Source organism: Taudactylus pleione, unplaced genomic scaffold (genome assembly GCF_031769625.1).
Source record: "Taudactylus pleione unplaced genomic scaffold, aTauple2 ptg000080l, whole genome shotgun sequence".
In the NCBI taxonomy this organism is placed as follows: domain Eukaryota; kingdom Metazoa; phylum Chordata; class Amphibia; order Anura; family Myobatrachidae; genus Taudactylus; species Taudactylus pleione.
The window spans coordinates 9,940,767-9,956,086 of NW_028284482.1; the positions used below are offsets into that span (position 1 = coordinate 9,940,767).

At 43.8% G+C, this 15,320-nt stretch overlaps 1 protein-coding gene across 1 annotated transcript in view; it reads right to left on the reverse strand.

Moving 5' to 3' along the window:
* Positions 1-876: 876 nt before the first annotated feature.
* Positions 877-15,320, reverse strand: part of SREBF2 (sterol regulatory element binding transcription factor 2) — a 71,730-nt gene continuing 57,286 nt past the window's right edge. Inside the window, exons 15-19 of the mRNA XM_088468062.1 lie at positions 8,787-8,916; positions 8,306-8,471; positions 5,484-5,669; positions 5,285-5,396; positions 877-1,778 (exon numbers count right to left, since the gene is read on the reverse strand). Of these exons, the coding sequence (XP_088324188.1) occupies positions 1,558-1,778; positions 5,285-5,396; positions 5,484-5,669; positions 8,306-8,471; positions 8,787-8,916 (815 nt within the window). The 3' untranslated portion in view covers positions 877-1,557. The remainder of the gene's footprint in view (positions 1,779-5,284; positions 5,397-5,483; positions 5,670-8,305; positions 8,472-8,786; positions 8,917-15,320) is intronic.

Below are 15,320 nucleotides of genomic sequence, written 5' to 3' on the forward strand. Positions count from 1 at the left end.
CCCAAGGTCAACCCTGTGGACCCCCTATGGACCCTGAAGTAGAAATGTCGGCAATGACCAGCGATGCATGTTCCCCCTGGTCGTTGTCAGCATCGCTCATCGGCTGAACAGGACTGTCAACCTGACAATATAGTCAGGTTGAACATGTTTGGGGATGAGGGAGGGTGCCTGCACTGAACGACATCCAGTGTGGTCACTGCACAGAATAATGAACGACTGAACGATAACTATATAGTTATCGTTCAGTCCTTAAATGTCGGCAAGTGGATATGAGTCTTTAGGCTGCATACACACAGTATGATCTGTACCACCAATGACTTGACAGAGATCTCTCAGTGCAGTCATCCTGCCACATCTCTGAACAGACAAAGTTGACAATATCGTGCAAGTTGGCCTGCATGTACGGATGATCATAGAGATAGTTATCGTTCATGTGGGAACACGCATCGTTGGTCGTTCACTGCATAAAGATGAACGATATGAATGATATATCATTGAACGATATCATTAATAGATATCGTACCATGTGTACTCATCTTAAGTGACTGAATTCCTAGAAAAGGAAATTAGGACCCTTGCTGTGTGTATCCCCTGGCTGCTGAAGGAGAAATTGATTACACCACATATCAATGTCCTGAGTAAAACTGCATTACACATCCTGAACATTTAGTTGCCGTAGGACTACTAACTTACAATCATTGACTTATAGAGAGTAATGTAATGACACACTGAGTACTATTGTAACCCAAAAAGGAAACACTGGTCCATACATAGTTTCTAGGAGAGACTCCTATGAGATATAGAGATGCTGTATCATTAAATAAATGCAAATATAGGAAAAACAAACATTGAGATTCCACCAAGGAGGAAACGTACTACTTAAAAAGTTTTTATTTTGCACCAAGTATTTTATATAGAAAGGGTGTTTTATTTTCTTTAAACAGTAAAGATTGTTTTCATTTCTGAACTTTCATCTCAGCTGCTGTATCTCTATTCTGCTTAATTGGACCTTAATAGTTTTCCTTTGAACAGTAAAATAATAATATGCCAACACTGGTGCAACATTCCCAGGTAGGGTGATACATTCACACTAGCTGGGGTGCAATACCCTGGTGCCTTTGTGGTTTCTCTTACATCAAAGCCAGAAAACAGAGGATGTGTGACTCTGTAGATAAAGGTGCGGCTTCTAATTGGTCCTCCAATGTATATGCCATCTCCACAGCCATTTTAAAGTTTACTTAATAAAGATTTTGCTGGATTAGGAGGTAATACAGCCAACAGATGTATCTAGATTATAAAAGCTGGGCACTATTCTGTTGTCAGAATACTGGAGCACACAAAAACTGCATGTACATGACGTACTATCCTTTAGGCTTATCTTCCCTTCTGATGACTGTCCCTTAACAGTAATATATTGAAATCATTGAAAGCTCTCAGCTCTATAGGATTTGATAATTAAAACTGATGACCGGGTTGACCTATGTTACCAAAACAGCCTGTGTTTATGTCTGGAAGAAGTTCACGATGTGAGGCCATACTGAAAAATAATAATGGGCCTCATGAAGCTGCCATAGCCGTGCCCCCACTAAGTTTAACCATCATCTGCTGGCAGTCAAGGTATGAGCGCCTGTCGCCCACCTTCTCCAAAGTTCGCGCTGCTTCAGCTAACATTACTGCTCTCTGCCCTGGGGAAGACAAAAATGACAAGGGCAAATGACGGCACGCCAAAAGGATTGCTGTGGCTCTCTCCCTCTGTCCAAGTAACGAGTCCAATTCACCTGGAAGAGATGAGGATACCAAATCAACCACAATTCTGGATTCTTTGGAAAATGAAATCACATTCTTATTTTAATTTTATCTCTTAACATTACAAATGTAATTAATATGTACAATTTGTAGTTTTTTTCTTTTGATAGGCTTGTTCTGTCCAGAACGTCTGCAGCAAACTGATCTCATTCTACCAGAGACTAGTTCATTTCTTTCTTTTTTTATCCCCTAGTACCAGAGATAACTATATGCCAACCCCAATCTATGATGTCCCGTACCCCGACATGGAACTGAACCACTGATCCCATAAAAGAAGTAGAGAGGCTGCCCACACAAATATTCCCAGTTTGACAGACTGCCTGTCATGTAGATTGTTTGCTCCTCTGCTGTCCTCCACACAGAGAATAGGACTGCCCTCATCAATTGACATTGTTGTTCCTGCAGTACAAAGGGATTGAAACAAGGCACCCCTAGCTTTTGGTACATTAACTGGCAAAAATCTTTACTCCCATGGCATGCTCCAGGCTATACAGATTACATGCCATGCTGTTTTTCTTGGGGCATGGAAGTAGGTTGCTTAGTTGACCAATGCCATTTTGATACTAGCACCAAAGACATCTGCGTCCAAAGCACTGACCCACAAATATATCAAACGCGTCATGGATGTGTTCATCCATTAGCAGCAATTCAGACCAGGGTCTTGCTAACTTTAAACCCTTCAAATCTGTTCTGACCACTTTTGAATATGTCCCGTAGTCTTGACTTGGGATAACAACAATCAGATGCGAAAGTCCCGTACTTTTCACATGCTGGACTTTGCCTACATCGCAGGTTTTCAATGCGAAAAAGTATCGTGCGCGTGTCCGCTATTTGACGTATTCAATTAGAAATCAGCGAAAATGGGAGCCGGCGAAACTAACATGTGAAAAATCCTGTCAGACTTGGGGAAATCAGCCCGACACCCCCAAAAGATGGACTGACATTGGGGATCACTCTAGATACCCCCCAATAGCCCTGCTGAAGGTATTTGGGGTACTTAAATGCTCTCAATAACTGAAATTTCGCTTCTTTGCAGAAGTGAAGATTAGCATTTACCAGGTTTTCTGGCTCAAAATAAGTAGTCCCAGCAAATTTGGGGTACCTGGTGCTAGCATATTTTTAAGTTGCTAAAGTGCACTTTTAAAAATCTTTAAAAATCCACCTGCCGCAAGCACCTGCAAACTTAAAAACACCTGCACAATACTTGGGGACCCCCCTGCAGTCTATTTAGCTAGTTTTTAAGCTTGTCCCCCAACTTTGATTTTTTTTAGCCCCCAAAATTAAAGTACTTTTTTGGGGTGATCTAAAGACTTTAAACTTTTTTTGACGCAGATTACCTTTGGGGAACTGTCCCAAGGGTGCAGGGTGGTGCCCGCAGCTTTGCACCCCAAAACCCCAATTCAGCATTTTTATTGCGACACCTATTCATAGGCGAATCTTTTTCGCAGGTCCCATTGCATTGAGTTTCCGCACCGGCGAGAAGTCTTTGGAATTGAACAGAGGAGATTTTTCGAATGGCAAAATGACGTCATTCGCGATACTTTTCCGCAGAAGCTGACTTATCGCGGCTAATTGAATACGGCCCTAAAATGGATCTGGTAGAAGTTCCCTCTACAGCATACAAATATAATTAAGGATGGTGTTGAGTTTTCTATTTTTGCTAACCCTATGGACAGCAGCATTTCTGATCGGAATAGTGCTTATCCTCAACAAGCATGCTATGGTGAGCCTGCACGTGACTAGGAACTTCTGCCATGATTAAGCCACACTTTACATACATAACCTATTATCTGTGGGGAAAAAGGGAAATTGCTGGGTTTTTTTTCTTCATTTTTAACACAAGTATTGTCAGACACCTTCCACTCATTACTCACTGTCTTTAATGTTTATCTCTTGCTGCACAGCCTGCACTAAATCATCTACACCTTGCCGCACTAGTGGAATCCTCAGAGTGAAGAATCTTCAGCGACTTCATCTTCCTTCTGGGAGGAGCACTTTACCCTCTAGGATTCAACGAGAGGGACTTTTGCCTTTCCATCTAGATCTCGGAAGTGTCAACTCTAGAAATCTCTCTAAAGAGGGGAAAACCTTAAGGCTTTGCTTCGTGCTCAAAACTACTCTTCTGGTGGAACTGCTACATAACCCATTAGGTAAAATAAATTAAAGATGTAATGTTGTTCACTAAGGTTTAAGTTGGGGCAGTGAAAGAGGTTACCATCAGTCAACCAGCATACAGTGAGCTGTTTGGGCTCAGCAATACATGAACTAGATCAAAGATTTAGCCCATGCTAGTTCTGCCAGATCAGTGGCTCCCCCTGCAGGTGTGCAAGGCAGTCAGCCTTCAGGCTTGCATGCTGCACATAAGGCAATTTGGAGTGACCTCTTCATCAAAGTACAAAACACTGACTCATACAGGCTTAGCTCTGGAATAATCTAAATATCAGGCATGAAAGATAAAGATGAGGCAAAGGACATCTGCAGTGCACAGAAGTGTAAATTAACCTGCAATAATGGACAACTAGCTCCAAAAGTGCAGGCGTACTAACTGACTGAAAAAAAAAAATACACCACTCACTTATATTTTTCTGCAGAAGACAATAAGCAAGAGGAGCAAGTCTGAGTGTCTGTCTAGTCTGGTGCCGAAGTAGTAGTGCTAGGCTGTCACTTCCACTGTTCTCAGCACATCCAAGGCCACTACCCTAGAAGACTGTCACAGAAGGTCAGACTGAGCTGAAAGTTGGGCTGTCATTACTGGAGGTGCCCACCTGACACTTCTTGCAAACATCGAAGTCTCTGCACTTTTGCACAGGGCCCGGTCAGTGGGAACTCGCTGTGACAGCAGGCTTCAGTCTCCATGCCGAAAGAGGAAGTCGCTCACGTGAGCCAGCACAGCAGAACTCAGTAACATGGTAGCAGTGGGAGGCCTCAAATGTACTACCTGCTGCAGCAATTACCTCTCCTCTGCTACAGAACAGGAGTCTGCAGGGGGAGGTACCAAAACAGCACCTCCTGGCATCCTGCAGCTATGATGATGACAGACAGATCAGGGGACTCAGAGGCAGCACAGTACCAAAGCATCCTACTCTTGTGAGCACTGAGCGATCTCTGTCACCTACAGGGTGGACATCTATACATTTGGCTTATATTTGTGTGCAGCAATTGAGCTACATATTTTTCTGCATACATTAAGTTAAGGCCGAATGTTAAGTAGATGTGAGACTTACAATAGATCATTTGCATATGTCAGAAAACAATTGAAGATGGAGAAATACGCAATTTTAAGAAAATTTTATGCCGCTTTTCTAGATCTGCCATCGGCTATGCAAATATGATCATTTAGGATAGATAAGATTAGATCACAAATCAAGCTCCTTTGGAGAAAGTTCGTAAAATCACGAGACGCTAACATGGTATCAACATCTAAATTACTTCTGTCAGGTCATGTTTGAAGAACGATTAGCAAATCTGCAGTACTTACCAGTCTTACTGGCATTTGGGGGCCGCTTCTGTAGACTGTGCTGCAGCAACTGATGTGTGCGGGTGGGACTTGCCCCAGCCATAAGTCGGACTGTAGCTTCATGCAGGAACAGCTAGGATGAAACATTTATTTCAGTTAATGCCTCTTCAAGGCAAAGTGCAACTGAATTTGTACTTCATTTTGCTGTACGCAGACATACCTTGCACTGTGCAGGTTTAAAGGTGAGCGCCAGCCTGCGTAGACTGCTGAGATCCCTATGAAATCCTGTCAGCACAGATGTGGAAGCATGAGCTGCCTCTCCGGATGCTGGGCTAGAACACGCCTGCTTCTGCCATAAGGACGTTCGCATAGATAACAGGAGGTCACAGATAAATAGCTGTACTACCTAGGAAAACAGGAGTAGAAGTTATGGTTTGCACCCTCTGAGGTAGTAAGTAAAGGCGATTGTGGCAAAATAGCTTGGTCTTTTCTTTACTTAAGATTTTTTAAGTACAAAAATGACTACCAATACTGGTTTAAAAAGGTAAAAAAATACAAACACCAGGCATAAGGTAGAACCGCAACAAGATTTAGTCATGGAGGTGTACAGTACATACAAAACTTCATGTCATTAGACATTCATAGATTCAAGTTTTACAGTGGCTGTAAAAACGTGAATGGATTAATTCTGTTAAAAAAAAAAATTCTGAATACACCTTGGGGATATAGAGGCAGCCAAATGCTAGACACTTGATTCAAAATCTGCACTGTTTGAAACTCCTCTCCATATGTAACCACTCTGCAGGAAACTTCTTTATTAACCAAGCCCCAATGAACAGAACTGAGAAGAATACAAGCAGAAGAAAAATTACTTAAAACATTGAAATTAAAACGTGAAAAACAAAAGTGCAAAGGGTGGATGCACTGCGTTTCCCAACGGGTTTAATGCAAGTATAATACTACCCTTTTCTCGATAATCCTATGTGAGGACGTACCACATCTGTCTCAATGAGTGGGTGAGCTGAGTAGATGCAGTGCAAAGGACCTTCAGCCCGAAACTAGAATCTTTGGATGTAAAAATAATGAAACCTATAAAACTGTTATGTTCTGTGCTGCGATCCCAGGAGGTGCTCACTGATGTACAGGAGTAGAATGTGCCACCACACTGTCAGGCAAGGTGCATCCACCCTAATAGAGGTGTCCACATACATCTAGCCTCCTTGTGCATTAAACAGCCTTTCTAGTTTCGCCAGGCCGTGACTTTGTATCGCCGAGCGTCTTTTCGTGTGACTTACCTTCAAATGAGTCTTACAGTGGTGCGAATAGGATGCAGAAGCAGCATCTACTGATTAACATATGTGGCATGCCTATATTCTGTGTGCAATTGCAGGTGTATCTGCATGTGAAACGTTACATTAGTGCCACAGCCGCTGACACTAACGTAGCATTTCGCATGCAGATACACCCGCAGTGTGCATAATAAAATCAAAATCAATAGCATTACTATCTGGCAAACTTGTAAATCTGATCGGAAGATGAGCTGTAATGGCCTGTGGTGTGGTCACTGTCTGATTGGTCTAATAGGTCCCAGAAAAGGAAGAAGATATTTGGTCGCTTGGCCCATTTGCCAAATGGTTAAATTGCATTCAATTCTGTCCCCACCATAGGTCGCCAAATTAGACAACTGTCTATGAGTTTTTAGACCAAGTAGTCGCCCAGATAAGGCCTGCGTAATATGTGTTGTGCAGAAGTGAAGCCCTTTTTCCTGATTTAGGGATTTGAGAAAGGGTGCTCTCATTTCTGTTAAAGTAACGTGTGGATGTGAAAACGACTAAATGGATTGTAATGCAAACCAAATGACATTATAAAATGCCAATATCTTTCAGGCACTGTACAAACGAACAATCCATAAAACTAATGCTGCGCACACACTAGACGATGTCTGTATGCGGCGATATAGTCAGCGGCAGGGGGGCAGACATTGGTAAGTGTGTATACACACCTACCAATGACAGCCACAACGAACGAATAGGCTTTGTGGACTATGGCTTACGACTGGCTTTATCCCCTGCACAAAAAACTGTTACTAAAACTACCTGGGAGCTGGTTGCACCCTATGGCTCAGAGGTGCACGTAACTGTACGCAATGCTGATGTGCACACAGTTGGAGGTTCTGTGCATACATCAGTCTCACAGCGCATGTACCACAATGGTTACCGCACTGAGACGCATAACAAATTTGGAGACAAAAGCTGTGAATTTCGCTGGGCATTCCTAGGGGGATAGCTAGCCAGACATGGGCGCTTCACTGAAGGCAGTTGCGTCTAAGGATGCAGCAGCGCTGGTAAAGGACGCCATGTTCAGATGGAGAAATTACACCTGGCGCCAGCTTCGATGCTATGACTGATGGTGTCTACAGGTGCAGTGAGATGGATTAGCTCAGCTGCCTGTCGGCATCACAGAAGGAACAGAAGTGGTTGCGGCATTAGCATGAAGATACAGAGCCGTCTGTGTGCCCCTGTGAATCAGACCTAATGTGCGCTACTGTTTGCAACCATTTGCCCCAGGAGATAGCAATCCGCCATTTCACACATAATAAGAAAGGAGAAGCATATATTTATTCCTTCCCATAAAAAATATGCATTGATTAGCAATAACTAAAAGACAACGCATAGAACAAATGCAATATTGTTAACATTTACGAGGGGTCTAAAAAGGTAATAGCCAACAGAATGACAACTGTGTGAACTTTCAGGTATAGGATGCAGCTGATGCCTCCATACTGCACTGAAGAAACATTGCACAGAGACCAAGGTGACATGCAATGCAACAACAATGCACCACAGTGACACCAATTCTACCTGAAGGACAAGAATACCAGATCCTACTCATGGCACCGCGATTCTGTAACATAAAACATTTTACCAAGTACAGTATTTTTAGAACTAGTTTTGCAAATTTGAGAACTTCAAAGAAAATGACAGTGCAATTAATATACAAATGGAAAGTTTTACAATGGCTGCAGCACCAGCTGGTAATCACCTTGTTGAGATCACTGTTGCAGGTGCTGCTCATATTCAGGCTATTCCACAAGAAGGAGCTAGCTTTCTCACACTGATAGAATGAGGTTTGTGTACCATCAGTCTTCCCCAACACAGACACTTGCACAGCTCTGCACAAGTGGATCACAGACTTCACTAAAGGGTTCCTGAATAACATGAACATCAGGCGTATTACAAGTTAGCAAAACACACTGAAAACAGACATTTAATAATTGCAATCATAATAAGAGTATATTTAAATATGTTACAACCAACTTTGCACACTTCAGTCTTTACGGATCAATCAATGCTAAATACAATATGTATAAAATTATATGCAAGTACCTTGTTGACTAAATGATTAAAGTGATAAAAAGGTACCTATATTTATGTATACTTTATTATATAATCTAGGTTTCTTCGAGCAAGGTATACGTGTATGGACATTTCAGTTGAGGTTTACTTAAAAAGAAAAGACTTACTCAGCATCTAGGAGCTTGGGTATCCTTTCTACATCCAAATAATGAAATTTGACAACACAATCATCCCCTTGCAGCCAGCCAATTGCCATTGAGGATACAGAATACCACCAGCGACAGATGGGATCCGCGCCTATAGGAGTTAGAATCATGAGTTAAAAAGTTCATTTGAATTTTCCTTTTAAAATGCAGGTCGAGTCTCCCATATCCAAATATTCCGAAATACGGAATATTTTTAGATTGACTGAGAAAACAGGATTTTGGTACTTACCGATAAATCCCTTTATCCGATTCCACAGGGGAACTGGAGTTCAAGACAGTGGGGTATAGACGGTGGTAGAATAGAGCCTGGCACTTTAAATAATTTAGAAGAAGAAGTGTGACTGGCTCCTCCCCCTCTATGCCCCATCAGCCCCAGTTTAAGAACTGAGCCCGAGAAGAGATGGAGGACAACAGGAAAACGAGAAGGAGAAGACCACAGAACGGAACAAGACCGACTGAAGGAGAACAGAGGAAACCACTGCAGGGAATCATGCAGTCACACAACCATAGAAGGAACCAAACAACTGGCAGGTATGCAGCGCTGGGCAGGTGTCCAGTGTCCCCTGTGGAATCGGAGAAAGGGATTTATCGGTAAGTACCAAAATCCTGTTTTCTCCTTCATCCACGAGGGGACACTGGAGTTCAAGACAATGGGGACGTCCCAAAGCCAAGCTCCCGGGTAGGAAGCGCGGAGAACACGCCAACCCTTTGGCCAAGAGAACAGGGAGAGCCAAGAACCAGAGGTTCAACGGAAAGGCAAGAGCTGAGGATCAAGTGTCGTGAGCCAGGAGACAATCAGAACTCCCTGCGGAACAGACTCAGAAATTCCACAACTTACAACGTAAATAGAATGGAATAAGCGGTTAGCGAGAAAACACCCTCAGGTGAGAAGCAACATAACGCCATAAACTCAGCTAAAAACAGACCAAGCCGGGCTGTTGGGAGCAGAGAACTCAAACCCGAATCCATATGAGAAGGGCAGTAACCAGAGAACAAAACTCGAGAAAATCGTACCAGATTCGGAAACGGAAAGCTGCAACAGTCGCAGATAGCAGAATACCAGCACTGTTGGATATAGTCATAAAGATACAAATATAACGATACCAATCTACAGACACAGAGCCGATCCTGTCCACAGACTCCTAACAAAGAGTATGCAGGGAAGTAAAAGTCAAGGCCGAACAGTCACCATGAACCATTCTGGAGGTCCAACTACTACAAAGTTGTAAACCAGCAGAAGGGAGAGACCATAGAAGTCTCCAACGAGTGGAGATCACACTGGGAATGAGGCCGAGGCAGCTTCAGGAGGATTGAGATTACAATACCTTTCAGAGGGTCAGACAGCAGAACAACCCATTCTGAAAACAGAGCAGAAAACCGTGACTGAACACCTGCAGCCGAAAAGAAAATCACAGCTACAAACTCCAAAACAACAGACAACTTCCAACACGATGGAAGTGCGTAGGCAGTACCAACAGCTGGCCTGAACATAGTATGAAACAACCAGGATACCCTAGTAGTTAAAGAGCACGGATGCAACAGCCACCCAGGGAGCTACCAATATAGGGAAGCACTCCATACCGCAAGGCTAGAGCACTAGGACAACCCTGAAGGTACCAGTCAGGTACCCGTCAATGTGATGAAAACATCCACAGAGACTGAACAGGAAATCCACCAGGCCCCCTGCGTAGGACATAGTGACTGTCACACTTTAATGTAAAGATGAGCACTAGACCATCGAAGCGCTTCAGTCCATAATCCCAACAGATCTAGTAGAATAGTGTCACTAATCTTAATGTTGAATCTATGCACCAGGGAAGCTCTAAAGTGTAGAGCCAACTGATTAAAAGAGCGGATGGCTGCTAGGACCGCAGTTAGGGTGCATAAGGGAGAATAACGGCTAATGCCCATCCTGTCATTGCATAGTGGGGTAAGCCCGCTTACCTGTGAGCGTCCAAAAGCCCTCTGGACGCTATGTAGAATGTCAGACCTTTTTCATCTCACAGCAACCTGCCCCGTAAGGTATAGGCGAGTATCTTCAGTGGGCTAAGACCAATGCTCTACAGAACGGACTTCAGTCTGGAGATGTTGCAGTAGAAAACACTGTATAAACTAGCAAAATGTTAGTGGAGACAGGAAGGTCGTACAACAGGACTCTATACCTGAGCTTGTTATATTAGGGATGTGTATCCATATAGAAATTATACCTATACCACAAAACGGTCTACTAGTGTTAGTATCAGTACATTAACACTTATAATGGAGAACTGTGTATTACGCCCATCAATCTAATACAATCCAGGCCTGACCCTGGCTATATCGGCGGGCGGCCCTAGGCCTTAATGTAATTTATCAAATTAATCTCTGAGTACGGAATAGAACCTGGATTCTCTATGTACAGATAGAATGTACCTAGGGGCCCTTTAGAGACTCATGTTATTGAGATATGTGACAAGACAATAATATGGAGTACCGGAATCCATACTGAGAAGGGTACCAGTACATAGACAGAGTGCATTAGTTATCCCAAGAAAGGAAGGGATATATCTGTAGTGATAACCCCAATAGGGTTAAAAAACAGGTTTTGCCAATTATTAGAAAATATGCATACAAGGAATGGGAATATATCAGTATATATACACCCGTACATACAGACAAACATAGTTGCATAAAAAGGCTCTCTCTTTGAAAGGAAGAGCAGTGCCAACACAGCAAGTTAACTTGTCAGACTCCTGAACCTGACAGCTTTGGTAATCCCAGGCGGCTTCCCATCCGTGGAAATATAGGTGTGTTCACACACCCACATACAAATCCTTAGGGAGAGATGGTGTAAAGCGGAGTTATTGTACCAACTACTGCATGAGGAGAGTCCAGCCTCCAATCGTAGAATCCTTCTTTTAAATATGCTAGGTACCAGACATAAAACTGGTAACAGATCCTACCTCTGCCTTATGGTAAGGAGAAGAAGCGATAGAGATTTTATTTATATAATTATATATATATATATATATATTAATATTAGGGGTGTGCATCGGCCACTTTTCGTGTTTTGTGTTTTGGTTTTGGATCTGGATCTTTCTTCGTGTTTTGGATCTGGATTGGTTTTGCCAAAACCACCCTTCCGTGTTTTGGGTTCTGGGTTTTGTGTTTTGGATCTGTATTTTTTTGAAAAAAAGCATAAAAACAGCTAAAATCACAGAATTTGTAGGTTTTTCTGCTCCTATGCTATTATTAACCTCAATAACCTTAATTTCCACTCATTTCGTCTATTCTGAACACCTCACAATAGTGTTTTTATGTCCAAAAGGTTGCACCGAGGTAGCTGGATGACTATGCTAAGCGACACGAGTGGGCGGCACAAACACGTGACCCATCTAGGCGTGAAACTGCAGTGGCAGACAGGATGGCAGTTTGAAAAACTAGGCCCCAAACAGTACATAATGCAAAGAAAAAAAAGAGGTGCAAGATGGAATTGTCCTTGGGCCCTCCCACCCACCCTTATGTTGTATAAACAGGACATGCACACTTTAACAAACCAATCATTTCAGCGCCAGGGTCTGCCACACAACTGTGGCTGAAATGATTGGTTCGTTTGGGCCCCCACAAAACAAGCTGGCAATTAATCTGTCCCTGCACAAACTGGCTCTACGGAGGCAAGATGTCGTCCTCATCCTCCTCATCCACCGATTCCTCACCCTCTTCAGTGTGTACATCCTCATCCTCACAGAGTATTAATTCATCCCCGCTGGAACCACAGGTCCCTCTGTACGTTCTGGAGGCTGGTCTCCCTGAAAGAGTTGATAATTCATTTTATGAACATCATCTTCTCCACATTTTGTGGAAGCAACCTCCTACGCCTTTCGCTGACAAGGTTCCCGGCTGCACTAAACACTCTTTCGGAGTACACACTGGAGGGGGGGCAACTCAGGTAAAATAGAGCCAGTTTGTACAGGGACCTCCAAATTGCTTCTTTTTCCTGCCAGTACAGGTACGGACTGTCTGACATGCCTACTTGGATGCTGTCACCGATGTAATCCTTTAACAGACAGACGCACGCTTGTCGCTGCTGCTTTGAGGATGCAAGTGCGGCTACAGCCCACACAATTTACAAAGACAGAAAAAAGAAGAATATTTTTATTGTTTGTGGAGCGTACTTTTAGGGTTACACCACCCTTTAACAGACAGACGCACGCTTGTCGCTGCTGCTTTAAGGATGCAGGTGCGGCTACAGCCCACACAATTCACAAAGACAGAAAAAAGAAGAATATTTTTATTGTTTGTGTAGCACACTTTGAGGGTGTCACCACCCTTTAACAGACAGACGCACGCTTGTCGCTGCTGCTTTGAGGATGCAGGTGGAATCTAGACGGGATTTGGAACCGGGGACATACTACCTCCATCAATTGTCTAAATCCCACTGCACTAATGGCGGATACCAGACGCACGTCTAACTCCAACATAGCAGTCAAGGCCTCAGTTATACGTTTTGCTTCAGGATGACTGCTGTCGTACTTCATCCTCATCGCTAGGGACTGTTGGAGGGTCAATTGTTTAGTAAAAGTAGTGATGTTCCTACTTCCTCTCTGGGATGATGAACAACTCCCAGCAGCAGCAATAGCACTAGGAGGAAGTGGTTCTTGATGTTTCCCCATTTTATTTTTAATCGGAGAAAGTTTGGTCCTCCATTTATGTTATATTGATATATACGTGCGGCTAAAGCGCACACAAACACAGAAAATATTTTTTTATTTTTGCTGGAGAGTAGTGCACTTTGTGGGTTACACCACCCTTTAAGAAATGAGCCAGCCGGCTCTTTACTTATGGGACATAGGCGCACGCTTGGCGCTGCTCCTTTGTTGATGCACGTGCAGCCACAGTGCACACAAGTCACAATCACAGAAAATATATATTTTTTTGGTTTGGAGTGTACTTTGGGGGTTACAGCACCCTTTAACGGTCAAGCCAGCCGGCCCTTTACTTATGACACAGGCGCACGCTTGGCACTACTTTGTTGATGCACATGCGGCTACTGCGCACACAATTCACAAACACAGAAAATATATTATTTTTTTTAGCACTTGGGGGGAGCACCCCTGATGGACAGAGCACCCCCTGGACAACACTACAGCACCCCTTTAGGACTGGGACACTGCACAGGACTTTGGAGTGGACACAGCCCCTATGGAGAACTGACTGCACAACACAGTCCAGCCAGCCCCTATGGACTTTGAAGTAGTGGACAACAGCAGCACTACACTACACAGCCCTAACTCCCACCCTCCCTCTTCACTGTCCACAGCCGAGTGAGAAAATGGCGCCGACGCGGGTACCTTATATAGGATCCAAAACCCGCGAGACTCGGAAGGCGGGATGATGACGTTTTGCCTCGATTTCAGATCCGAGTCAGGCGGGAAAAGTCGAGCCTGATTCGGATCGGACTCGGATCGGGGGGGTTCGGATTTCAGAAATCCGAACCCGCTCACCCCTAATTATATATATATATATATATTTATTTATTAATTAGAGAGATCTCCACATATGCGTACCTACATACAAGATTAGTAGGTGACGATAATATTTAAAATTAGAACATGAGCAATAGTTAGAGCCATGGAAGGAACTGAGGGCCTGATTCAGAGCCGCTCGTAAGGGGCCGCTCGTTCGCTATGAGCGATGTCCGCACAACTGCGCATGCGTATGGGTCGTAATGCGCAAACCAGTCATTGCGGTCGGAAATCGAGCGCTCGCAAAATAGCGAGGGGCTGCTAATTTGATTGACAGAAAGTACCGTTTGTGGGTGGTAACAGGGGAAGGTGCTTGAAAACGGGGGAGTGGAGATCCGAACGCAGGCGTGCCTAACGGTAAAAAGGGCGTTTAATGGGAGTGCATAATTAGTAAAGGAGCGTCATCGACCACGTCACTTGGTTGTCTTTTAGCCTGAACTGCTCGCAGTGAATGCGGTAGGAAAAACCTACCACAAGCACTGCGAGCAGTTCAGATGCCTTTCGGTGTACCCGATTAATCAAATAGATACCGGAGATGACGTGTGATGCGAACGGCAAAGGGGCGTCTTTACAAAATAGTGAGCGCATTTTTCGTTCGCTCAGACATAGAGGCGTCAACAAACCGCAATGAGCGAGCGCTCAATTTAAATAGCCGGCCCCTTTTTAGGAACGACCGTCCGCAAATAGCGTGCGGCTCTGAATCAGGCCCTGAGCCACAGGATTAACTCCAGCATGTATATGTTCTATAGCAGGGCTTTGTATAAACACATGTGGCTTACCTCAACGCAGGGAGACTGCTCAAGTGTCGTGTGTAGCAGTCAGCCTGCTACGGTGTAAGGGGCAGGATATTTTATCAGCGTGCTGTCCCAGACTGGTATTGATCCTGGGACCCTTCTGTTACTGGTGTGCTCGCCTTAAATCAGTTGAGCTATATATGTGTGCAGAAGAGTAACAATCCACATACTTAAGTGTTTACTGCCCCCAAAAAGTG